A 22,344-nucleotide genomic window follows, 5' to 3' on the forward strand; every position below is an offset into this window, starting at 1 on the left:
TTTTTTTCCCTATATATCCCACATCACCTCCATCCCACAGCTCACAGCAGCCGGACATGCCTCCGTCTTTATGACCTTTTTAACTCCTTTCACTATTTTATAAAATCAAAATGAGTCAGAGCCACCACATCGGCCAGCGGATATCCTACGATGGTGCGCCGTGCACTGTCCGCTACGTCGGTGAAGTCGCTGGTACGACGGGTAGCTGGTTGGGCGTCGAGTGGGATGATGCCGCGCGAGGCAAACACGACGGCTCTCACAAGGGCACCCGATATTTCACATGTATTTGATCCTCATTTCAATCGCATATTCATCTTTCAAGGTCATGGGCTGATTCGATAACGAATGCAGGCTTGTCAAAGTCGCTCACTGCGGCGTCATTCGTGCGGCCAACCCGCCCGGCTGATGCCCCCCTGAGCTTCCTCGCCGCCCTCAATGAGAGGTACGTCGTGGATGCGCCGGGTGCGGTGCAAGGCAAGTCAAAGGTCGAGATTGTCATCTCGGGTAAAGTCGCCCAGGAGATGGGGTTCGACAAGATCTGGCGGAGACAGTCGCGCCTAAAGGAGCTGAAGATTGTGGTCCTTGACGGCCAGAAAGTCGCCATGGCAAGAAGTGATGGCGATGTGAATGACGAGGGCCTTGCCGCAACCATTGCTGAGACGTCACCCAAGGTTGTGGAATTGGACCTGAGTAGGAATCTATTTGAGCGATTTGGGCCCGTGGTCGATATTTGCAGAGACCTGAAGGATCTGCAGAAGCTTTGCATCAAGTATGTTCTTCTCACTATTTAAACGGATGTCCTATTATTATGCTGACTTGTGCTCCTCTTTTTCTCTTTTGCTCTGCAATAGCGGAAATAGATTTCTCGATATTCTAACAGATGATGCCCTCAAAGGCGCAGAGTCTGTGTTTGGAGGCGTGACCGAGCTGCAGCTGGGAGAGACGCTGATGAGCTGGGAAGAGTCATGTCTAGTGGCCAGCAAATGTCCTTCCTTGGCAACTCTCCTCGTAGGCTCAAACCAATTATCGAGTCTTCCGTTTATGAGCCACGTTAGCCTACCATCAACCCTGACGTCTGTCAATCTGGAATACAACGATTTCACGAGTTTGTCAGATATATCCAGCCTGACAACTCTGAAATCCCTTCGCCATTTACAGCTCAAGGGAAACAACATATCAACGATAATCTCTTTCTCTGACGCTACCGATGTCGTATTTTCTCCATCCGTACAACACGTCGATCTATCTTACAACAAGGTAGATAGCTGGGAGTTTATTGACAAACTGACGGCTGTCTTCCCTGGTATGACAGCCCTTCGTATCAGCCACAACCCCATCTACTACACCATAGATGCCGAGTCTAACGCGCAGTCTTCTGATGAATCATTCATGTTCACCGTCGCCCGCATTGCTCAGCTCAAGATTCTCAACTTTACACAAATTATTGCCACGGATCGCACCAATGCCGAAACATTCTACTTGTCACGGATTGCGAAGCAACTTGCCACAGTACCTGAAGCTGCGGAAGATTCAATCAAGGCCTTGCACCCTCGATACAAAGAATTGTGCGAAGCTCATGGAGAGCCCGATGTGATTCGTCGCGAGGAGATTAACCCCAACTTCCTCGAGGCTCGTCTTATCACGACCGAGTTTCACTATGAAGCAGCTTCAGATGAAGGAAAGAAAACCAGAATCACCAGGATTCCCAAGTCCTTCGACATATACGCTGTCAAAGGCATCGCTGGGAAGATGTACGGTCTGGCACCGCTCAAGCTGCGCCTGATTTGGGAAACGGGCGAGTGGGACCCCGTGGCCGGATTTGACGAAAAAGACGATGACGATGATGGCAGCGACGACGAAGATGAAGTCTTGGCAGAAACGGAGCTGGAGGCGGATAACCAGGCGGCAGGCGGTGAGGATAACCAGGCAGGGAGATGGGTGAAGAGAGAGGTGGAGCTTACAGATGGTCCGAAGCAGCTAGGATATTGCGTTGATGGTTTGAGAGTTAGAATCAGAGTAGAAGCATAGCGATGGGGTTACACATTAGATAGAATTCTACGGGGAATTGGTAATATATTATCAAATCATTCCTCCAAAAGTCTCTTTGAGCACAAGCGCAAATGGCATCGGGGCAAAACCATAGGAGCAAAATTGCTATAAGCGGGCAAATCCTTCAGCTTCGAGATGGCAAGCATCGCCTTCTTTTCTGCACCAGAGTCGGACCGGAGCAATAATAAAGGATGTAAAGTGCAAGGCGCACAACAGAACTGCTTGAAGCGACATTCCCCGAGAAATATCCAAGGTAAAATATATGCTTGTTTGCGGTCCACCTATCGACTCTCCCCGCACTGCAGGGATGCCCGTCATCATCATTGCTGGTCTTGCAGGTCTTGGCAGAGAGAGCTGGAGGGAACATTCAGAGGAGGGGGATGGAGTGATGTGTAGACTGTAGTCAATAATGTTACATCGATCTATTTCGGAAGACATGAGCATTCAGGTTCGGGTGAATGGACGTAGATGGACTAGAAGATGGATATATATAGACATGACGACCTAAACAGCAACTTCGTAGAGGCTTCCTTCATCTCCATCACACAATAAACAATCAAAGATGCTCTTCACAGCCACCATCGCAAGCTGGCTTCTCGCAGCCAGCTCCGTCTACGCTTCCACCCCAGCCACAAGCTTGAAATGGCACTGGCTCAACAATCCCGGCGTTCAGCCCGTCTCCCCAATCGGCCGCTCCATCACCGTCCAAGTCCCTCCCGACACCGACATCTGGCGCCCAGCCATCTCCAAGCACAACTTCACGGCGCCGTACCTCTACACGACCGTCGCCATCGCACACTTCCAGAGCGTCCAAGTCACCGTCACCGCACCCTGGAAGACGCTCTACGACCAGGGCGGCCTCGTGCTCGCCTTTCCAAACCGCCACAACCCCAACGCCACGCGCTTCATCAAGGCAGGCATCGAGTTCAACGACGGTGCCCCTGCGTTGGGCGTCGTCGCGACGGATATCCTCTCCGACTGGAGTCTCAGCCCCATCACGGAGAAGCAGACGACGGCTGATGCAAAGGCTACGATCCTGGTGGAGAGAGACGGCACGGACGCGTGGGTGTATGTGGTAGAGAATGGAGGACAGACGAGGCGGGCGTTGAGACAGGTGACTTGGGCGTTTAACCAGGACGATGGTCAGGGACTGGCGAGGGAGGTTGAGGTTGGCATCTACGGCGCAAAGCCGACGGAGGAGTCGGGCGAGGGACATGCGAGGGACAAGATTGCTGTGACGTTCTCGGGATTTGCACTCAACATCGTGTGATGGAAGCTTTTTTTTTTTTTTTCTAGTGTTAGTAACGATATTGCCCTCATCATCACGCAATTGATTTATCGCGCTGCTGGGACTTATAAACTCCATATCCGAAAGGCGAGGCATGGATTAATTAATCATGCCGGAATAGCGAACAGCGTTCACGAAAACCAAAGGCCAGCCCCGTAACACGCCATATTGATCAAACGTCAAATTCGGCTGCGCCAATGTAAAACTAGGCAGTCAGGGTTTAAATCGGCCATGGCGATAAAAGTCAGCCAAAGAACGACTCTCGGAGTTCGCGAGATCGCCTGTCTTGAGCTTCGGATCGGGTCGCCCAAATCTGCAACTCGGGGTTTTCCTCTATTCTGGAGATAAAAACTAATCCCGTAACGGGCTGCTAACCAGATCATCGAAGGGAAGAGGAAAGAACAAAAAAGTTTAGTGCTGGTCGGGGTTTGGAGCGCCACGCTGGAAATTGCTTTGCTTCGGAATAAATGAGTTGAGAGTGACAGATAAATCCGATTGCCTAAAGCGGAAACGCCCCTACTGCCTTGACACCATCATGCTGGAATTGCGAAAGAGACTGTGGCGCCATGGAATAGATAAATAGAGAGCTGAAGATCTCCAAATGATTGAAAAAAAAAAAAGTTGTAGATCAAGATAGTAATTCAAGCAACAGCTTCAAAACAGTTCTTTTATCTTTAAATCGCTTATTTCCAATACAACTTCTACATCAAACTGAAAACATGGCCACAGTTATCAACAGGAGCGTCGGTCCTATTGGCTACGGCCTTATGGGTAAGTCTCACAGTTTCGAAGCCCTTCACAGACAAGGTTACAGGTTTTGCCCAGCAACAACTTTACTGACACATTCTTCTCTCTCCGTTAGGCTTCACCTGGCGACCTGAGCCCCCGCCATTGGAACAAGCCATTGCCGCTTTGAAAACCGCACTGAACAATGGCATGACGCTCTGGAACGGCGCCGAGTTCTACGGCACGCCTCAATACAACTCCATGACTCTACTCAAGGCCTACTTCACAAAATATCCCGAGGACGCCGAAAAGGTCACGCTCATCATCAAGGGCGGCTCGGATCTCGATACACTCAAGCCCAACGGAAGCCCCGAGGGTGTTCGGCGATCTCTCGACAACATCATCAGCCAGCTCGGCGGCACCAAGAAGCTGGATCTCTTCAGCTGCTCAAGGAGAGACCCGCACACGCCTCTAGAGGTGACGTTTGGCGTCATTCAAAAGGAGTACATCGACACGGGCAAGCTAGGCGCCATTGCACTTTCAGAGTGCAGCGCCGAGACGATTCACGAGGCCGCAAAGATTGCCAAGATTGGCACGGTGGAGGTTGAGCTGAGCATCTTCACGCCGGATATCCTTACCAACGGCGTTGCTGCCGCGTGTGCCCAGCATGGCATCCCCATTACTGCGTATTCCCCCATCGGGCGAGGAGTGAGTCCCAAAGACATCAATGCATATATATATATATATCCCTCTTTCCGTTAGCTGACGTCAAAAAAATGGTAGATCCTCACCGGCAGATTCAAGGACGTCTCCGAAGTCCAGCACTTTGGCTACATCGCCACATTCCCGCGCTTCCAAAAGGCCGCCTTCGACCACAACCTGAAGCTGGTCAACCAGGTCGAGACCCTCGCCAAAGAAAAGGGCTGCACTCCAGCCCAGCTCGCCGTCGGCTGGGTTCACAGCCAGAGCAACCGGCCCGGCTTGCCAACCATCATTCCCATCCCCGGCGCAACAACCGCGGCACGGGTGGAGGAGAACTCGAGGGTGATCAAGCTGACGGAGGAGGACATGAAGAAGATTAACGACATCATCGAGTCCTTTGACGTTGCCGGTGACCGGTACCCCGATGGCGCGCCGAGGAACACCTAGATGAGCTTCCTCGTGGCAGGTTTCTAGCCATGCGTTTGTTAGCACTAGCACAGTTATTTGCGTGTATATATGATATGAATTTAATGGATTATGAATATCAAAGATCAGGGGTGAAATTGTCCACAGTCGACCATCTCAGCTTAAGAAACCAAGACGACCTTGAGCATTGCAGAATTCATCGAAATGAATACATCATGATGCGAATTATGAAATAGGAGTTGGATTATCTTTGAATGAAACTCACCATACAAGCATTATAGCTCCCTGAGGGGTAACTTTTACGCGTACATGGCGCATGTGCTCAAATGCCGCGTGGCAAAAAAGAACAGCGTCTGGATGAGAAGAGAAACGCATCACGTCGTGCTAAAATATCCTCCTCGATGGAGACCCACGACGCTAACAAAGTGGGTATAATCCTCATCCGTCCAATATTATTCCGCGTCTTACATAACCGCATCAAGCAGACAATACAAGTACACGTCAAAACGGCAATTTATTATCTCCATCGCCTTTTCCGCCTCGCACATTTCTAGGGGTATACATATCTCGTCTCACCTTCATCAATCATTACACAGGCCAAGGATCATAAGAAAAGATTAATGTGCCATGCACGCCGGTAAACCAAAAAAAAAAGTGATGCTAGACAATCATCGCTCCATTCATGCCCACGGCCTCCACCCTGTTGACCAGCTTCTTGACATTTGCCCATTCCTCATTCTTTAGTCCTTCTTTGCCGCCCAGGCCGCTAGCCACCTCAAAGACAGTCAGCGAGCCGTCAATGCCGCCGGTCGCGATACGTTTGCCGTCATTGGGTTCCCAAGCCACCTTGTTCAAGCTCTTGGACAGCATTGTCCTGCCATCCTGCCGGGTGCTCGGTGTTATTCTCGATACCGGCTCTTCTGTATCAATTGCGATATCCCAAAACTCTAGCCAGCCAGCTCCGTCTACTAGCGCAAAGACGCTGGGTTTCACGGGTGACCATTTAGCATCGTAGACAACATCTTCGCGAACAAAGTCAATCAGTGGTGATATAGCACCATCTCCAGCACCAATTGTGGAAGTGGCCGCGGGAGCACGAATCTTCCAAAGCTTTACACTCCAGTCAAGAGAGGACGAGATGGCCAAATCGCCGAGATCCACAGGGCCCCTGGCGGGGTGGAAGTCGACTGACATGACAGGTGCCATGTGTCCCTTGTAGCTAATCTTCTTGTCGACACCAGCCTTGGCGCCGGCACGATCGTATCTGTGGCAGGGGAATATAGTTCCCTCTTCGCTTCCTACTAGGAAGAATGTTGGATCTGTCTGAGGGAACGAAAGGCATGTAGGGCTGACATCCTCAACAGCCACTTTAGCCTGGCTGGGGTTTTTCAGCTCGAGCAGTTCTTGCGGCTGTGCAAACACATCCATACTCCAGCCGCAAACGACGCCGTCTGTAGAGCATGAGATGATGTTGTTGGCGTTTTGCGTGCCCACAATATCAACAGAGTAGATCGGGTGGGCGTGACCGTAGCCAGTTAAGGGAGTCTTCTGGACCGGCGCAGACTTTGCTCGAGTATCCCACAACAGAACCTGACCACTGTACGAACCACCAACAATGAGGTTTGGGTGATAGGGCGAAAACTTTGCTGTGAGGATGTCGGATTGTGCGGTGAAGACGTACTCTGGTCGATTATGCATGTGAATATTCCACACCTGGACAAGCCCATCCGGCTCGTGAGGTGCTGTCGGGTTTTTGGTGTAGGAAGCGAGTACCAGCTCGTTGAACTTGGGAGAGAAATCTATCCCGCTAATCATTCGCTTTTTAGACCAACGATCATCAAAGAATTGTGTCACCTCCTTGACTCTATGCCCCCCCTTTCCTCCCGTATTGCCACTTTCTTCATCTTTGTCCTCGAGGTCTTGGCCATGCAAGGCGTAGTCTGTAAGAATATCATAAGTCTCCTGGTCTAGGGCCCTCTCAATCACTTTTGTTGACTGCTCCAAGAAATCCGCAAATTCATCTGAGTGAGTGACGGCCTCGAGTTCTTCGGCTGTAAGCTCTCTGATTGGATAGTTGGTAGTTGAAAAAGGCTGTGTTCCTGCAGCGCCCTCGCCCAGAAGCTCCTTGGCCGCTCGCAGCTCTTCTTCCACTTCCAGTCTAATCTTCTGGCGCAGTTCCTCCTCTCGGTCTCGTTCCTTCCTGCTCAACCTCTTGTTAGGAGTTGAAGTCGGTCCCATGAAGTCATCTGTATCGGACGCTATCGATTCGGTTCTTGTCCTGTCAGGGAACGTCCATTCATCAGTGGTTTGCACACCTTTGCTGTATGAATAGATCTCCTTCACAGGAGATGGCGGACATTCATATACGGTTGTCAAAGGGACAGTAGTTAGGTTCAACGCAACGGGAGGAGGGCCCGGGGTAGTCTGTCCTCCTTGTCCAGCCAAGGAAGTCGTCCATTCGGAAGTCACATTGCTGATTTCGCCGCCGCTGAGAACACTATTCGGCCTGCTCCCGCGAGGCGCAGGCGAGCCAGGAGGTCCTGTCCCAATCGAGCTGGGCCTACTACTACCAACTAAGCTGTCAATGAGGGACTCGATTTCGCGGCGACTATCTGCTCGTCCTGGTGTCGGCGATACTAGTTGCTATAGAGCGGGCGATTAGCGGATAAGAAGCAGCTTCAGACAAGGGGGAACAAACCTCGTTGGGAGAGCTCATACCAGTGCGGTTGTATACCGCCTGGCTTTGGTTCTGAGAGGCCCGGAGCTCTCTCTGGCGCTTTAGCTCTGCGAGCTTCGCCTTCTTGGCAAGAATCTCATCTCGTCGTTGCTGCATCGCGATTGTCCCACAGTCCCATTGCGGGACGCACCAGATATTAGGGGCGAGGCGAGATGCGAAAGGAGAAGAGGGAGGTCAAGCCACGGCGCCACGGGGGGTTATGACAACAGGCCCAGGCCACGATCCAAGAGGGCGGGGTTCGAAGAGAAAAGGGTCGGCGCAGGGAAAGGAGCGAGCGAAACAATTAAAAGGATTTAAACAAAGGTCTTGCGAGCCACTCGCCCACTCTCTTGTCCTCTATCGATACTCCGTACACCGTAATATTAATGGCACTGGCACTAGACGATAGTGCCTGTGTCGCCAATATGCCTTTCAGAGCTTATCGCATTGGAGCTGTTCCGGCTGGCACGTGACATCCGCAGGCCCAGAGCCACGCCTGTAGCAGCGGCATTCCGGGGCTGGAAAAACTGCGACTTTTCCCGAGGACATTTTTCAAATCTTTGTCCCAGCCGACGCAACAATTCCCTCGAGCCACCGTCGACCAGGGTTCAGCGACGGCCATTGTCGAGCCCCCCAAATTCGCCCTCACTCCTCGATTCCTGCTCCCAGCAGCCGCGCGACGTGCGATTTTCACCATGTCGTCAACAGGAGTCAACGTACGTTTGTTTAGTCTAAACCTCGCAGTGCCCAACCGCAAGCCGTCGTCCCGCATCGGCCTCGATCTTTGCGACAGCCGCTTGCAATTGGGCCCGCCTGCTTAGCGACTCAGTTCTGATTGATTTTCTTCCAGGTCTTCCGGTGGTCCGCCCTCGCCTTTGGCGTGTTCTACGGTTTCTCCCACCAGCGCACGATCACCACAACCCAGCGAGCTCAGCACGCGCAGCACGAGTATGAGCAGAAGCAGAAGCTGATAGATCAGGCCAAGGCGGAATATGCAAAGAAGAAGAACCCTTCTGTAGCATCAGCAGACGGTGGTACGCACAACCGCGCAGCTACATGGCATATGCTCTATCTTTCTCCTCTAGTCCAGCGGGGCTACTCTGCAGTTTTCGAGGAGAAAGGAGGAGTGGAAGCGCATGCCACGAATATGACCAGCAAAAGCTAACTTTTTGCAACAGTTGTTACGGATATCAACAGCCCGGAGTTTGACCTCGAGAAGTTCCTACTAAAGATTGCTAAGGACAGCCCTTGACGTAACTGAGGAAAAACGTGGGCCGATGGAGGGGTGAGGAGGGAAAGTGTCGTCGGAGGAAAAAAAAAAGATGCTGGGCGGACGAACAAAATATGGCCGTCACGGAGACCCAAAAGCCTCACGAGGCATAATCAGGACACCGCAGACTGCAAAGGCAGTGTATGCTTGAAACTACACATGGCGCCGCTGCATAGAGGTTTCGTTGGGTCATTTGTTTTGGTGAACTGTACTTGTAAAAATATGCGCATTTAGACGTTTCAAAGTTAAAAAGAAAAGCTACCACAAGTGCCAACTACGCTGAGAGAACGTGTTTTGACCTTCCAACGACTATCAATTGCACCTCGCAGAGCGAGATGATGCACTGCGACTGGCAGGCAAGATGTGGTCTCCTAGAGGTGGAACGATAATAAATACGCACCAACGGAGATTTTTCTTACCTCATTCGTCTTTTTTTTTTCGCTTCAAGGAGAAGGGAAATCAGGAACATCCACGACAGGGAATGCTGCCAACTGCTCCAAGGCGATTTCTCGACGTAGACCAAACGGCACAGCAATTCTACAGCTTCAGCCACGATTCAATCCCGTTCCCACTTTTACAATTGGCGCAACGCAGCTTTTTGGCGATGTTTCGTGGACTGGAGAAGTTGCTGTTTCGGGAAAACACCGGGGCGGGTGCCCGCCCCACAATCTCTTGACATACGTAGCACCTTAAGCTCAAGCTGTCCTCACCACGGCTGAGCGTGGCTTCTCAAGGTACGGCACGAAGCATCGCCATCAACCTTCAGGAGAGCCACAATGGCGGTCGAAACCCCCAAAGGGCCCGCCTTGGGCTACACCACCGAAAGTACTCGGGCTCTGTTCCGGGTCGTCATCCTCTGCTTCATTGCGGCCGCCGCTATTGCGAGCCGATTGTTCTCTGTTATACGTAAGCTGCGATTGTTCTTATAGCTGTCATTCCGCGATGTGGAAGCCATTGCTTCGCTCAATCGCAATTGTGGTGGCATTGCATGCTGAGAGCTAACGATTCGCCTCTAGGATTTGAAAGCATCATTCACGAATGTCAGTGAATTCTCTCTCTCTCTCTACGTTGGAGCGCATCGACTTGCCCAATAACACGAAGCTAACCCACCCATCTAGTCGATCCTTGGTTCAACTTCCGAGCAACCAAGTATCTTGTCGCAAACGGTTTCCACAAGTTTTGGGATTGGTTCGACGACCGAACATGGCATCCTCTCGGTCGAGTTACCGGAGGCACCCTGTACCCCGGCCTGATGGTCACCAGCGGTGCCATCTACCATGCTCTGAAGACGCTTACAGTCCCCGTCGACATTCGCAACATCTGCGTTCTCCTTGCGCCGGCCTGCTCCGGTCTGACGGCCTTTGCCACATATCTGCTGACCAATGAAATGACTACATCGCCATCTGCAGGTCTTTTGGCGGCTATCTTCATGGGAATTGCGCCCGGTTACATCTCAAGATCCGTTGCCGGCAGCTACGATAACGAAGCCATCGCCATCTTCCTTCTTGTCTTCACCTTCTACCTGTGGATCAAGGCTCTTAAGCTGGGTTCCATGCTTTGGGGAGCCCTCTGCGCTTTGTTCTACGGTTACATGGTGGCATCTTGGGGTGGATACGCCTTCATCACCTGTCTCCTCCCTGTGCACGCCCTGACTTTGATCTGCATGGGCAGATACAGCTCTCGCCTCTATGTCAGCTACACCACCTGGTACGCTCTGGGAACACTGGCCAGCATGCAGATTCCTTTTGTTGGCTTCCTCCCCATCAAGACCAGCGAGCATATGCCCGCCTTGGGTAGGAATCATCTTTGCCCTTAATAGTACCAAGAACTCGTGTCTCTAACCTCGCTTGTACAGGTATTTTTGGCTTCATCCAGCTTATTGGGTTCATCCAGTATGTACGATCTGCAATTTCTGGCCGCCAATTCCAGACCTTCCTTGTCACAATCCTCGTGGCAACCTTTGGTTTGGGTCTGCTTGGTCTTGTCGGTCTTACTTCTCTGGGCTACATTGCCCCCTGGAGCGGACGATTCTACTCTTTGTGGGATACCGGCTATGCCAAAATCCACATTCCCATCATTGCCTCTGTATCTGAGCATCAGCCTACCGCTTGGCCGTCCTATTTCTTCGACTTGAACTTCCTTGTCTGGCTCTTCCCCGCTGGTGTCTATCTGTGTTTCCAGGAACTCAGAGATGAACACGTCTTCGTCGTTGTGTATGCTCTTTTCGGTAGCTACTTTTCTGGCGTCATGGTTCGTCTGATGCTCACACTCACGCCTGTCGTCTGTGTTGCCGCTGCCATGTCTGCCTCTCAAATTCTCGACACCTACCTCAACTGGAAGTCAGCTGTTCCCCCTGAGGAGCAGGAAGCACCAAAGAAGGTAAAGGGCGGTCTCCGTGGCAGTGAGAAGCCTAATGTCGGCATCTACAGCAACCTCACCAGGGTGCTGGTGTCGGGATCTATCCTCATCTATCTCTTGATGTTTGTCTCACACTGTACCTGGGTTACATCAAACGCCTACTCTTCGCCATCTGTGGTCCTTGCCAGCCGTATGCCAGATGGAAGCCAACACATCATTGACGATTACCGAGAGGCTTACCAGTGGCTGCGCCAAAACACCAAGGAGGACGCCAAGATTATGTCCTGGTGGGATTACGGCTACCAGATTGGTGGCATGGCTGACCGGCCTACACTCGTCGACAACAACACCTGGAACAACACCCACATTGCTACCGTTGGCAAGGCCATGAGCTCGAGGGAGGAAGTCAGCTACGAAATTATGAGACAGCACGAAGTTGACTATGTTCTTGTTGTATTCGGTGGTCTCTTGGGCTACTCTGGCGACGATATCAACAAGTTCTTGTGGATGGTCCGAATTGCTGAAGGCATCTGGCCTGACGAGGTCAAGGAACGAGACTTCTTCACTCCTCAGGGTGAATACCGTGTTGACGATGGTGCCACCGATACCATGAAGAACAGCTTGATGTAAGTGAAAGATCTAACGACATTGCAGCAAGCTACAAAGGCTGACAACAAAACTAGGTACAAGATGTCATATTACAACTATGCCTCTCTGTTTCCTCCGGGACAGGCCGCTGATAGAGTCCGACAAGTCCGAGTTCCAGACCAGGGACCTGTTATCAATACCGTCGAGGAGGCTTATACCAGCGAGAACTGGATCATTCGTATCTACAAGGTCAAAGACCTTGATAACATTGGTCGTGATCATGTCAATGCTGCTGCCTTTGAGCGCGGCCAGAAGAAGAAGAAGCCCACCAAGAAGAGGGGCGCCAGAGTGCTTCGCGTGGATTAGAGATTTGGATTTTTTTTTCACGGATAGGTATCTGAGGGAGACTGATAGAAGCCAGGAAAAAAAGACATGGCTCGGGTGCTCCTATATATCTAGACAAAAGTTAGTCTAGAATGTATATCAATTTCATGTTTTGAAGAAAATCCTATCAGAGACTTTTCAAGTAAATATCGATCGCTTGTATCACCAACAAGGATCGTAGACATTGTGGCCGCATTGCCGTTTATGTAGGGGATTCATCACCGCACCACGACATCGTTTAGTCACCCCAGAGTTAAACGTTTATCAGTGCGTTGCAGCAATTCCATTTGATCTTTGGCTTTGCGCTCAACCCGTCTCTATCGAGCTGCCCACCAAGTATCGATTGGCAATGCTAGCAGCTGCAAGAGATGGACTTGCCAGCCGCCGTGCTTCATTGCCATAATACGCAAGTTTGGCACGAGACGCGCTTTCATCCCAAGTCACGCCTTGCCCTTGATGCTCACTTTCTCTCTTCAGTTCAGTTTCACTTTTCACTCATCCAATCTCTCATCTGCCACACTTACTTTCCTTCCTCTTCTTTTCGTTCTTCCCCTCCCTTCTTTTTCTTCTCTTCTCACAATTTTATTCTCTATCACACATCTTTCCTTTCTTTTCTTTTTCTTTCTCTTTCTTTTTTGATTCCCCATCATCGCCCTTTCTTCCCTCTTGAACTTGACTTTCAACCATCGCTTTCTGTCTCTTGAATTTTCGTCCTAATATCCTCACCTCTCTTCTCATCTCACTTCCCAATTCAGGCATCATGGGTAGCAGCAAGAAAAATCGACGCAAGAACCCAGCCGATGACGGCGGAGTTGATCTTCTCAGCCTTGCTTTCAACCTGCCCACGCGCCGCGACATGGAACGTGCAGATAGAGAAGCTACCCAAGCTCAAGCTCACTCTCAGAGCATCAGGATTCAATACGACCCAGGCGATGGTGAATCCAGTGACAGCGAATCACTGTCGACACTCAATTCAGACCCCGGCAAGCCAAACACAGAAGTTGAGGAGACTCCAAAGGTTCAAAAAGCATTGAAACCTCGCTCACAACACCAATTGAAGGCGCAGAATCGTGTTTTCCAGCTCTCTTCTCCCAAATATAAGCCGAAGAGAGTTGATAATGAGCCGCCACCTGCTCGACGAGTCTCAAAGCGAGACTCGTCCAAGGCTCGAGAAAGATCATCTTCGAGCCCAGCCGCTCTAAGAGCTCCTTCTCCTGCTTCTTCCATCCCATCTTCAGCTACTTTTCCCCGCATCACCTCCAATTATCCTCAGAAGGCTGCTCATCTCGCTACCTCAGATATTCCAGTCAGGCCACTTCAGTCTGGCATAGGCAGAGAGGCGCATCCACAGCAGTTCTACCAACCCATATTTGCTTTCCCTGCGGCCTCTGTGTACCCCCCATCTCAATACTATTCAGCTGTGGCGAATGCCGATCTTGTGTCTGATGTTAATCAACATGTGCCTTTTCCCCTGTACACACTGGCCCCTGCAAGTATCCTCAAATCTTATCAGCCTAGCTCAATTTCTCAGGAAGTCCAACGCATTCAGAGCAAGCTCGATGAAGTGGTGGTCAATCTTTCTAAACGCCCAGAAGATGCTACTTTGAAAAGCGAGCTGTCAGTTTTGCAAACAGAGCTCAACACTCGATTGAACTCTCTGCTAGGCATGGCTCCTTCAAAGGAACCGAATGTGTCCGAAGTCTCTGAGCAATTCAATTCAAAGGCAACCTCCAAAAATCCTACGACTCAATCCCAGCCTACAGCTGTTCAGAGAGAGATGAGCCCCAAGAGGAAGATGCGGCATCACCTCTGCACAGGCTGCGGCAAAGTCCGCTCTTCCAACTATCACACCAAGCACCCTATCATTTCTGGAGACAGGCCGTCCACGAATTACTGCGAAGACTGCTTCGAAGAAAACGTTGAGGATGGGGCTTTAGACAATCATTTCTGCTACGGGTGCGGAAATGTCAGATCCAAAGAATTTCAGCAGAATCATCCAATCTCGAAAGGCGACAGACCTTTTCCCAATTACTGCTCGGTCTGCGTGAAGGAAATTCGATCTGCCGAGACCATCGCAGACGTCTCCATGGTTGATTTTGTAAGTGATTTGACCAATTACTTTTAAAGAAGCGAAATCATAATTAACATAACATTTCAGACTCCAGGGCGTTCTCACAAGAGCAGCTCATATACTGATTCTGCCCTCAATTGCACTCGGAATAGTGTGCCCACAAAACCATCGACTTCAGAGCAAGACTTGAAGTATCAGGATAATGAATTGGATGCTTTGCTTTTTTCAGCTCACACAGATGGTAGCAATGCTGTTGATGCTCGCGAACAAAAGAAAATTCCGCAACCACTAAAGCTTTCCACAAACGGCCCTCAGTTCAGCCCCTCCAACTCCTCGCCTGGCTCTCCCTATTATCCAGTTCGCAACACTGGAGCATCTCAAAGGCGGGCAGAGCGAAGTCCGCTTGCTAGTCCAGGAGGTCAATATTGCAGCTCTCCTGATACCCCAACGACGCCGAGATATCAGCCTCCTTATGTCGAAGATATATTTTCCCCTCTTCAAGAAACAAGCCGGCGGTCAGCAGATTACCAAAACTCTTCCAGAAATTCTCCTTGTGATGATAGGAAAAATAGTTTCTATCGAACAACCGCTGGAGACAAAGAGAAATCTCAAGACGACCCTGTTGGTCGCTCTGCAAAGGCTCCCCATTCCGATATCTTCCAAGAGGGTTCCGACGATTCTACAGAGGGACATGCTTCCACGGACGATTCAACTCATTCTACGGGAAGCAAGAGTGTAAAATTTAGACCCAAAGTCAATATCCGTCTTTCAGATTCTCAATCTTCAAGCAATGCCTCTTCACATGCCAAGATACTTGAGGAGGATATCAAGCCCGACGAGGAGACCATACCTAGTCGTGTGGGCATATATGGAACTTCGCCCAAGAAGTCGCACAATGGCTATTACACAAGAGCGAAAGAGTCGCAAAACTTTGCTTCTCTTGCGGGAGAAGATGGGTGCGGCGAAACTATCCCAGAGAGAGGCTACAGAGGAGCATTCTCTAAGGACAGCCCTGCAAGCTCCTGGCTGCCCCCTTTGTCCAATGCCAGTGGAGGCCATTGGTACTCGAGACCTTTTTCATATCAGTCTACCACATCGCCTAGCATGGAGAGCTACACAGGATTCAAACCAGGTGGAAAGTCAACCTTCAACTATGGTTCTAGTGGTGGGGTTGGAAGTGAAACCAGCCGGCCGCCTCTTCGTGCCACTCGCAGTGCATTTAATTCAGCAAATACCAGCCCGGAGGCGGCTTTTTCAGGCGATGGAGCAGATCAGGAGTCACAAAGGCCTCCTCTCTCCTCAAATTCTAACACGCAAGCTGAAGGATGTCCAGAATCGCCAAGCAACCGTTGGAAGAGCTTCACATCGCCCTACGCTGGACCAAGCACCCAGTCTTCATTCAGAAAAGGATCGCCCTGGAATAATTTCCCTTCTCGATTTGACTCTGATTGTTATACAATGCAGGACGGCTCTACATTCAGCCAAACCGCATTTAGCGACTACTCTCAACCTAGTAGTAATCCTTACTATGAGCCTCGCAAACGACCCTTTCCGGATCTGAATGATTATTGCTCCTTTGGCACTCGGGCTCCTCGCATTCCAGGCAAATGGGCAAAAGACTACCAGAGAACAGTAAAGCCTCCTAAGCAAATGCCGTACTGGATTCCCGAGCCCATCATTGAGGAGCCAGATTCTCCTATCAGCTCGCCAGGCAAGCGGGCTAATATGCTCGGTAAGTTGACATACGTAGACGATTCTATCTTGTTCGAAGGCTAAATATTTACAGAATTTGATGATATTGATATTTCTCCTGCGTCTGCCAGCAATACCGCTACTGTATTATTCCCTGATTTAGGAAGCTTCGCTGAACATGACCATCAATCAGACGATGACTCTGACAAGGAGAATACAGTCAGCAAGAGCAGCCGCGACACACCATCCCTCGACTAGATAATCACAAGGTCATCATATGTAGACAGTTAACATTTTGCTTTTAACGACTATTTCCTTTGTTTTTTCCTACTATTAACTTGCAATTGTCACCAAGGATGGATCACACTTTATTTGTATAACTTTTTTTTTCATGCGGTTTCGGAACGATGTTTATGACAGGCCGAGGAATCGGATTCATGCCCTTTTTTGCGTTGGTCTTCATGAATTTTGCATTTGTATTAGTACGACCGGGAGATTCCATATCTTGCTGTTTCCGTTTCTTTTTTCTTCTAATTTCTCTTTTGTTTGCTATTCATTTCTTTTCCTTGTTTTCTTTCAGGTTTGTGCCATTGCTTATTATAGCGAGGGAGGAAGGTCGATAAATCCACCATGGCAAGGAAACATGGACAGATGACAGGTCGATTGACTGCCGTCTAAATACGATTAGCTATCTGGGAGATTCACGAAGGTCAGTCAGCATCAGAGGTCAAGGAACTAGGAAGAAGATTTCGATTTGTAGTTGAGAGATTGCATTTGCTAAATATTCTAATAATACTGAGATGTGCAACGCCTATGTATTAGATGACATGTGTGTGTGTCGTATATGTGCCCGGTCATAGCAACAAATTGCAGCCTGGGCTGCCCAATATTTCCATTCCATACCATTCCAGTTCCATCCTTTCCTGCCTAGCCATCCAGTCATCCAACACATACATCCTTGAACTCATATATAGAAAAAAGAGCCCAAAGTTCACTCCTCCGCAAAAGAACCATTTTTTCCCCCAAAATAAATAAACTTCCAAACGAAATGAAAAATAGAAGAGAAGAAAAGATGCTCGCTCACATTGTGCCTACATGAACTTTTGATGCATAACAACAATGAGGTGAAAAGAAAGAAAGAAATGAATAACGCCAAAGTTGATGAGGAAACGTGTTCCACCCTTTCATCGAACCAACCGCACAGCATCCTTCTCCGGACTCGTCCTCATCACAGTCGACTGGAATCGGGTCGAAAAAATAGAGGGCGCCAGACTAGTCGCGGGAGAACCTCTCCTCGAAGAAGCAGTACCAGTGGTAGAATGGCCCGACTTGAGAGCCAGGAACTCAATGGCCTCCAGTCTCTTCCTCTCAAAGAAGAGGCTTCTCTCGCGCTCGGAATCGCTCCGTCGGAGGCGCTCCTTGTCCTCCACCTCGACCTCGCTGATCTTCTGGCGCTTGTCGGCTCGCTTGTCGGAGACGTCGCGGATGCGCTTCTCCGTGCGCAAGCAGGCGGCGTCTAGCTCCTTGGCCAGCTCGGTGGTCGCGAGCTCGAGGTGCTTGTCTTTACGCTCGTGGGCTGAGCCGCCCCAAAGGCATTGGACCTTGAGCTTGGTTTGTTCGTTGGGGTCACCCCATATGAGCAGCTCGTCTCCGTTGTAGACTTTGGTCCAGTTTTTCGAGGGGCCAAAGGGCTTCTTCGAGTCGCAAGAGTCAAGCATTTGTCCGTTTATACGGATCCCGAGCGTGGCCTTGGTCGAGATCCAGAGGTGGTATGACTTCTCATCTCCTGCTAAATCCTGTGTCCATGGAAGGGGTACCTTGGCGGGGTCGTTGGAAGGGTCATAGCCTTCCTTCCACAGCAAAACTTTAAAGGCATACTTTGGCACTTTGGAATTGAATCTGTCCTCGTACACGGCAGTGTTCTCGAGGCCACGGCCAAATGACACCAATGTATCGGTCATGAGACACTCAATATCTCTGACGCAAGACATGGTGTCAGAAGCTATCAGAGCAATGGTCCGAGGCTGTCCGTCTTCTTGTAGTACCGGGACTACCCTAAGGCTATCTGGAATCTCTGTATTATTAGTAGCCGCGCCGTCAGCGAATGGACCCGTCGCCGGAAAGTCCATATTGACGTCCTCGTCAGGAGAAGACTGTATAACTGGCGTATTTTGCCTTTCTAATGCAGTAACAGGGGGGAAGTACTTCATAGCCAGGCTCCACAGGGGCGTTTTGCCCGGGAGGAACTCTTCCTTTCGCCGATTGGCTGCTAGGAGAAACGCATCATACTGAAGCTGTGTCATCTCGGGGTAGTTGAGATGCCACGTCCTGCGATCCTGAGCCCAAAAGTGCTTTTTGCTCACCGGTTCATCGATCTGGCGGCCGGAGTTAGATCTCTGAATCGGTGGCATACGGGACAGTAAATTATACTCTTCGATTGTAGGGTCGGCAACATCGTCCATATACCCCTCTGATTTTAATCTTTTAAGGGCTGGCTTTTCGGTAGGCGTGCTATCATTATCAAAATCTGCACTTGCTGCAAGAGGCGAAGGGGATTTTCGCTTGCTGGCGTTGAAGTCGGAGGAGGCAATTGAATAGCTGGACGCATTTGGATCCTCAACCCCGACCACAGAGACGCCAAGGCTTTGTGAAGCAACGTTTTCCACCAAGCTTTGCAGTTGATCGGCAGATTGCGCGTGATCGATAGACACGCTTCTCTCTGGCCTAAATATGCTGCCGAGCTTAACCAGGGTTGCACCGGAATCCCCAGAATCCCCAGAATCGTAAGCCTCGTCGTCTTGGCCTTCAAAATTGCTACCGTTGCTGCCATCGCCGGTCATTTTCGCAGCTGGTAGATTCAGCTGGCTCTCTGGGACGGCACCAGAACTGCCAACGGCCGAGACACCAACCTCTCCAAATAATCGGAGAGGTCGCATCGTGCCTTGCCCAAAGGTATAATTCCAGCCAATGTTTTCCTTCTCATCTTGCTCTTGCTGCTCGTTTTCGTCTTCTCTTTCCGATTCTTCCCCTGCAGAATCACTCACCCGGTCATTCTCGTCCTCGATTTGGTACACGTTTGGTTGGTGCTGAGTCCCGTGATACTGGGAAGACTCCAAGACATCTTCTTCGTCGGTGATTTCGTCAAACGACTGTGAGGCCTCAATAGTCCTGCTGTGGATCCATGGATGCTCGTCCAGCTCTTCCACCGTCGCACGGTTTTCCGGCCTTCTCTGAAGCATGGCGCAGATGAAGTCAATCCCGCTATCGGAAATACCACGTTCGTCTAGTGGTCTTATATCTAGCAACATAGTCATGATCTGATGCAGCAGCTCGGAATAGCTAGTGCCGCTCTTTACGGGATAAGGAGGCTGGCCGGTCATGGAATAAAAGATGACGCCGCCTAATGACCAGATATCCACGGCATGGTTATATCTTTGGCCTGGAGCACGGCGAGCCTTCTTTCCCCTGCTCCTGACGCCTTTGTCGTCATACTCTGCATACTCGTTATACACCTCTGGAGCACAGTATAGTAGGGTGCCACAAAACGTTCTGAGGAATGTCTGCTCCGTATCCACCATTTTCGAGAGGCCAAAATCTGTGAGTTTGACTTCCAGAGGGTTGAGTGAGTTGATCAATATGTTGTCCGGCTTGACGTCTCTGTGAGTGATGTTGTTGTTATGTAAGTAGGCGAGTGCGCTCAGCAACTGCTGGGAAATTATCCTAGCCTCCGCTTCTGGAAACGGCCCCTCGTCTGCGACATGCTTTCCAATATCACCCCCAGGTACAAGCTCCATGATGATAATGAGTAGTCGATCCTCCCAGTCGAAATTTTCCATATAACGCACGATATTGGGCTTTAAGATTCACGCGCACAAGTTAGCCAACCCCTCGAGTCATACACGGTAGATGGTTGAAAGTAAAGGGGGTGGGTGGGTGGTAAATCGCAGCTTACATGTTTTACTCTCTGCATAATCTTCATCTCATTTTCAACTTTCTGGTCCAGCACTCCATTCTTAATAAAGCGGCGCTTCTCAATCTCTTTGGCAGCATATGGCATCCCATCGTACTTGGATGTCACCTTGTAGACTACGGCAAATGCTCCCTTGCCAATCATACCAATCCGATTGTACTTGCCAGACCCATTCCACTCTCGCCGCACGCCTCGGTTATCTTTGCGCTTTGTGGGAGAGCGTTGTTCGCTCGGTTGGCGTTCTGGGCGCCGCGGCGTTATCAGCTGGCCAGCGTTCTTGAATAAATCAACGTGGCCTCCAGGGCCGGCGGTAATGGTTTCAACGGGCCCCGGTAATAAGTTGTGTCGAAGGAAATAGTCGTCCACCTTGCGCTGGTAGGCATCCATATATTCGTCGGCGCGGCGAGGGATTCGGACTCGAAAGGTAAGGTCCTGCATCTCGTTGTGTAGATAGATTCGGATAAGTGATCCTGAGCTCAACATCCATTTGAGAATGGGCTTCTTTGTAGGGTCTCTGTGGGCATTTTTGAGGAGGCGATCGTCGACAAAGGTTCCATTGGTAGACTTGTCCTCGATCATGACGGTGCCGTGCTCATTGACAAATATGCGAAAATGGATGTTGCTGATCCTCCGCAGCGGATCATTGGCGAAGACTATGTCGCATCTACCAGGGTTCCTCCCAAAGACAAAGCCGGCCGCAGGGCTGTGAACTTGGCTGGAGAGCCGCAGGATAATGGCGTGGTTGCCATGGTTTGCGGGGTTGGATTCGAATTGACTCGGTCGGTCCTCGTGCTCATAATCGAGTTCGACGTCGTCGGCTTCGTCTCTGCCGATGAGGTACGGCGACTCGGTCTTGAGCAGCTGCTGGACCTCGATTCGCGCAGTGTCCGAGTGTGGGTACAGCACGCAGATGATGTCTGAGATGTCTTCGTCCGAAAAGCCCGAGTTCTGCTTGCCTAGTCGGCGAGGGTCGAGGATATTTTGCGTCGCTGCGAGGGAACAGACTTGTCAGCATCACATTGCATTGCGTTGCACCGCACCGAATCGCATCGCATCGCATCGCACCAGCCTCATCCAGAGGCAGAGAATTGAATGCACGGCTGGGTCCTACCTTGCGTTGGCTCTTGCGTTGGCTCTTCGCCGTCCATTGGGAGCGACCCGATGAAGCTACAGCTAGAAATCGGTCCAGGTTGCCTGCCTGAGGAATAAAAAATGCGCTTGCTATGCTAGTCGTATAAGCAGAATGGGATGAACACAAGATCGAAATCCAGAACCGCCTCTCTTTTTTTTCCTGCGAGACCAAGAAGGGAGCGTGCTCTTTATCAGGGAACTTGGCGGGAGCCTAGGCGGACGTGACTGTCACAAGCGCCCTCTTTTCAATTAATAAGGGAGCTAAGGTAGCTCATACACCAGCCGCACCGCACCGTAGTGGCCGCTCTTTTCTTGCGCCACCAGCGCAGCCAGTCGGGGTGAGAGTTGCAGAGCTTGCCAGACGTGAGGCTGTGCCTATCTGGGGGAATTTATGGGAAAAAATGTAAAAAAGAAGAGTACTAATAGTAGTCTATCGTTGCGCGGCGGGGAATAAAAAAAAAGGTCGAGAGATGAGGAGAACACAGCAGGCAGCTAAGCAAGGCACTGGCACCGAGTATAGAAGCCTTTTAGCTGACGGGATGGGCGATTAGCGATAGCGGGGTCGGCAGTGCCTACGTCTGGAGTAAATTGGCCCGAAAAGAGGCATCCGGTGCGCGACGCAGCGATGAGGGGAGCAGGAAAAAGCAAAGAAAAGAGGCAATAAGAGAGGAGGGAGGGGGGTATCTGGCAGCATACAATTGGTAATTAAAATAAGAAATAGCAGCAGCAGCAGCAGCAGCAGCAGCAGCAGCAGCAGTAGTTCTCAGTAACAAGAGAAAAAGAGAAAAAAAGAAATCAGATGAAACAAACAAACGCCTGGATAGATCATCAAGCCCGTAGCAACGTCATTATCAGGGCCCCATGGCTTCCACATCACGTCCCACGCATTTCGCGCCACAGCTATGGAGAAGAAAACATAGCGGCATTAACCCCTTGCATACGGAGTAGTCTGAGTAGAATTAAGATGGAAACA

General features: G+C 50.5%; 9 protein-coding genes across 9 annotated transcripts; 7 read left to right on the forward strand and 2 right to left on the reverse strand.

Annotated features, from left to right (window-relative positions):
- The first annotated feature begins 6 nt into the window (after positions 1-6).
- On the forward strand, positions 7-2,094 carry TrAFT101_003935 (uncharacterized protein). Its single transcript, XM_024904825.2, has 3 exons — positions 7-282; positions 352-769; positions 852-2,094. Exons 1-3 carry the CDS (start codon positions 111-113, stop codon positions 2,026-2,028), a joined length of 1,767 nt encoding a protein of 588 aa, XP_024766293.1. The 5' UTR covers positions 7-110; the 3' UTR covers positions 2,029-2,094.
- Positions 2,095-2,497: 403 nt separating this feature from the next.
- TrAFT101_003936 (uncharacterized protein) lies at positions 2,498-3,402 on the forward strand. Its single transcript, XM_024898832.2, has one exon. The coding sequence runs from the start codon at positions 2,612-2,614 to the stop codon at positions 3,317-3,319; it is 708 nt and encodes a 235-aa protein (XP_024766292.1). The 5' UTR covers positions 2,498-2,611; the 3' UTR covers positions 3,320-3,402.
- Positions 3,403-3,969: 567 nt separating this feature from the next.
- On the reverse strand, positions 3,970-8,323 carry TrAFT101_003938 (uncharacterized protein). Its single transcript, XM_024901651.2, has 3 exons — positions 7,890-8,323; positions 5,457-7,834; positions 3,970-5,235 (listed from the first exon to the last, which is right to left on the reverse strand). The coding sequence occupies exons 1-2, from the start codon at positions 8,022-8,024 to the stop codon at positions 5,852-5,854; spliced, it is 2,118 nt and encodes a 705-aa protein (XP_024766290.1). The 5' UTR covers positions 8,025-8,323; the 3' UTR covers positions 3,970-5,235; positions 5,457-5,851.
- On the forward strand, positions 4,057-5,212 carry TrAFT101_003937 (uncharacterized protein; the record flags this gene model as incomplete). The annotated part of the gene is made up of 3 exons (XM_024905757.2): positions 4,057-4,108; positions 4,200-4,771; positions 4,847-5,212. The coding sequence occupies 3 exons, from the start codon at positions 4,057-4,059 to the stop codon at positions 5,210-5,212; spliced, it is 990 nt and encodes a 329-aa protein (XP_024766291.2).
- Positions 8,324-8,332: 9 nt separating the features above from the next.
- Positions 8,333-9,449, forward strand: TrAFT101_003939 (uncharacterized protein; the record flags this gene model as incomplete). The annotated part of the gene is made up of 4 exons (XM_024910468.2): positions 8,333-8,362; positions 8,477-8,623; positions 8,758-8,941; positions 9,086-9,449. The coding sequence occupies 4 exons, from the start codon at positions 8,333-8,335 to the stop codon at positions 9,157-9,159; spliced, it is 435 nt and encodes a 144-aa protein (XP_024766289.2). The 3' UTR covers positions 9,160-9,449.
- A 504-nt stretch (positions 9,450-9,953) lies between these two features.
- On the forward strand, positions 9,954-12,489 carry STT3 (oligosaccharyl transferase stt3 subunit; the record flags this gene model as incomplete). Its single annotated transcript, XM_024907288.2, has 5 exons — positions 9,954-10,083; positions 10,194-10,217; positions 10,296-10,970; positions 11,033-12,161; positions 12,219-12,489. 5 exons carry the CDS (start codon positions 9,954-9,956, stop codon positions 12,487-12,489), a joined length of 2,229 nt encoding a protein of 742 aa, XP_024766288.1.
- A 386-nt stretch (positions 12,490-12,875) lies between these two features.
- Positions 12,876-13,211, forward strand: TrAFT101_003941 (uncharacterized protein; the record flags this gene model as incomplete). Its single annotated transcript, XM_066127027.1, has 1 exon — positions 12,876-13,211. One exon carries the CDS (start codon positions 12,876-12,878, stop codon positions 13,209-13,211), a length of 336 nt encoding a protein of 111 aa, XP_065983135.1.
- A 56-nt stretch (positions 13,212-13,267) lies between these two features.
- Positions 13,268-16,528, forward strand: TrAFT101_003942 (uncharacterized protein; the record flags this gene model as incomplete). Its single annotated transcript, XM_066127028.1, has 3 exons — positions 13,268-14,605; positions 14,666-16,310; positions 16,365-16,528. The coding sequence occupies 3 exons, from the start codon at positions 13,268-13,270 to the stop codon at positions 16,526-16,528; spliced, it is 3,147 nt and encodes a 1,048-aa protein (XP_065983136.1).
- A 491-nt stretch (positions 16,529-17,019) lies between these two features.
- Positions 17,020-22,116, reverse strand: TrAFT101_003943 (uncharacterized protein). Its single transcript, XM_024909267.2, has 3 exons — positions 21,352-22,116; positions 20,223-21,229; positions 17,020-20,124 (listed from the first exon to the last, which is right to left on the reverse strand). Exons 1-3 carry the CDS (start codon positions 21,386-21,388, stop codon positions 17,455-17,457), a joined length of 3,714 nt encoding a protein of 1,237 aa, XP_024766286.1. The 5' UTR covers positions 21,389-22,116; the 3' UTR covers positions 17,020-17,454.
- Positions 22,117-22,344: the final 228 nt, after the last annotated feature.

The sequence above is a fragment of the Trichoderma asperellum genome, chromosome 2, assembly GCF_020647865.1.
Source record: "Trichoderma asperellum chromosome 2, complete sequence".
Lineage (NCBI taxonomy): Eukaryota > Fungi > Ascomycota > Sordariomycetes > Hypocreales > Hypocreaceae > Trichoderma > Trichoderma asperellum.

Coding starts and splice junctions, on each gene's coding strand:
- TrAFT101_003935 (XM_024904825.2), top strand. CDS start 111: ATGAGTCAGAGCCACCACATCGGCCAGCGGATATCCTACGATGGTGCG. Junction 283..351: donor GGGCACCCGATATTTCACAT/GTATTTGATCCT, acceptor TAACGAATGCAG/GCTTGTCAAAGTCGCTCACT. Junction 770..851: donor CTGCAGAAGCTTTGCATCAA/GTATGTTCTTCT, acceptor GCTCTGCAATAG/CGGAAATAGATTTCTCGATA.
- TrAFT101_003936 (XM_024898832.2), top strand. CDS start 2,612: ATGCTCTTCACAGCCACCATCGCAAGCTGGCTTCTCGCAGCCAGCTCC.
- TrAFT101_003938 (XM_024901651.2), bottom strand. CDS start 8,024: ATGCAGCAACGACGAGATGAGATTCTTGCCAAGAAGGCGAAGCTCGCA. Junction 7,835..7,889: donor GTATGAGCTCTCCCAACGAG/GTTTGTTCCCCC, acceptor CCCGCTCTATAG/CAACTAGTATCGCCGACACC.
- TrAFT101_003943 (XM_024909267.2), bottom strand. CDS start 21,388: ATGGACGGCGAAGAGCCAACGCAAGAGCCAACGCAAG. Junction 21,230..21,351: donor AACGCAAGAGCCAACGCAAG/GTAGGACCCAGC, acceptor GTTCCCTCGCAG/CGACGCAAAATATCCTCGAC. Junction 20,125..20,222: donor TTATGCAGAGAGTAAAACAT/GTAAGCTGCGAT, acceptor TGAATCTTAAAG/CCCAATATCGTGCGTTATAT.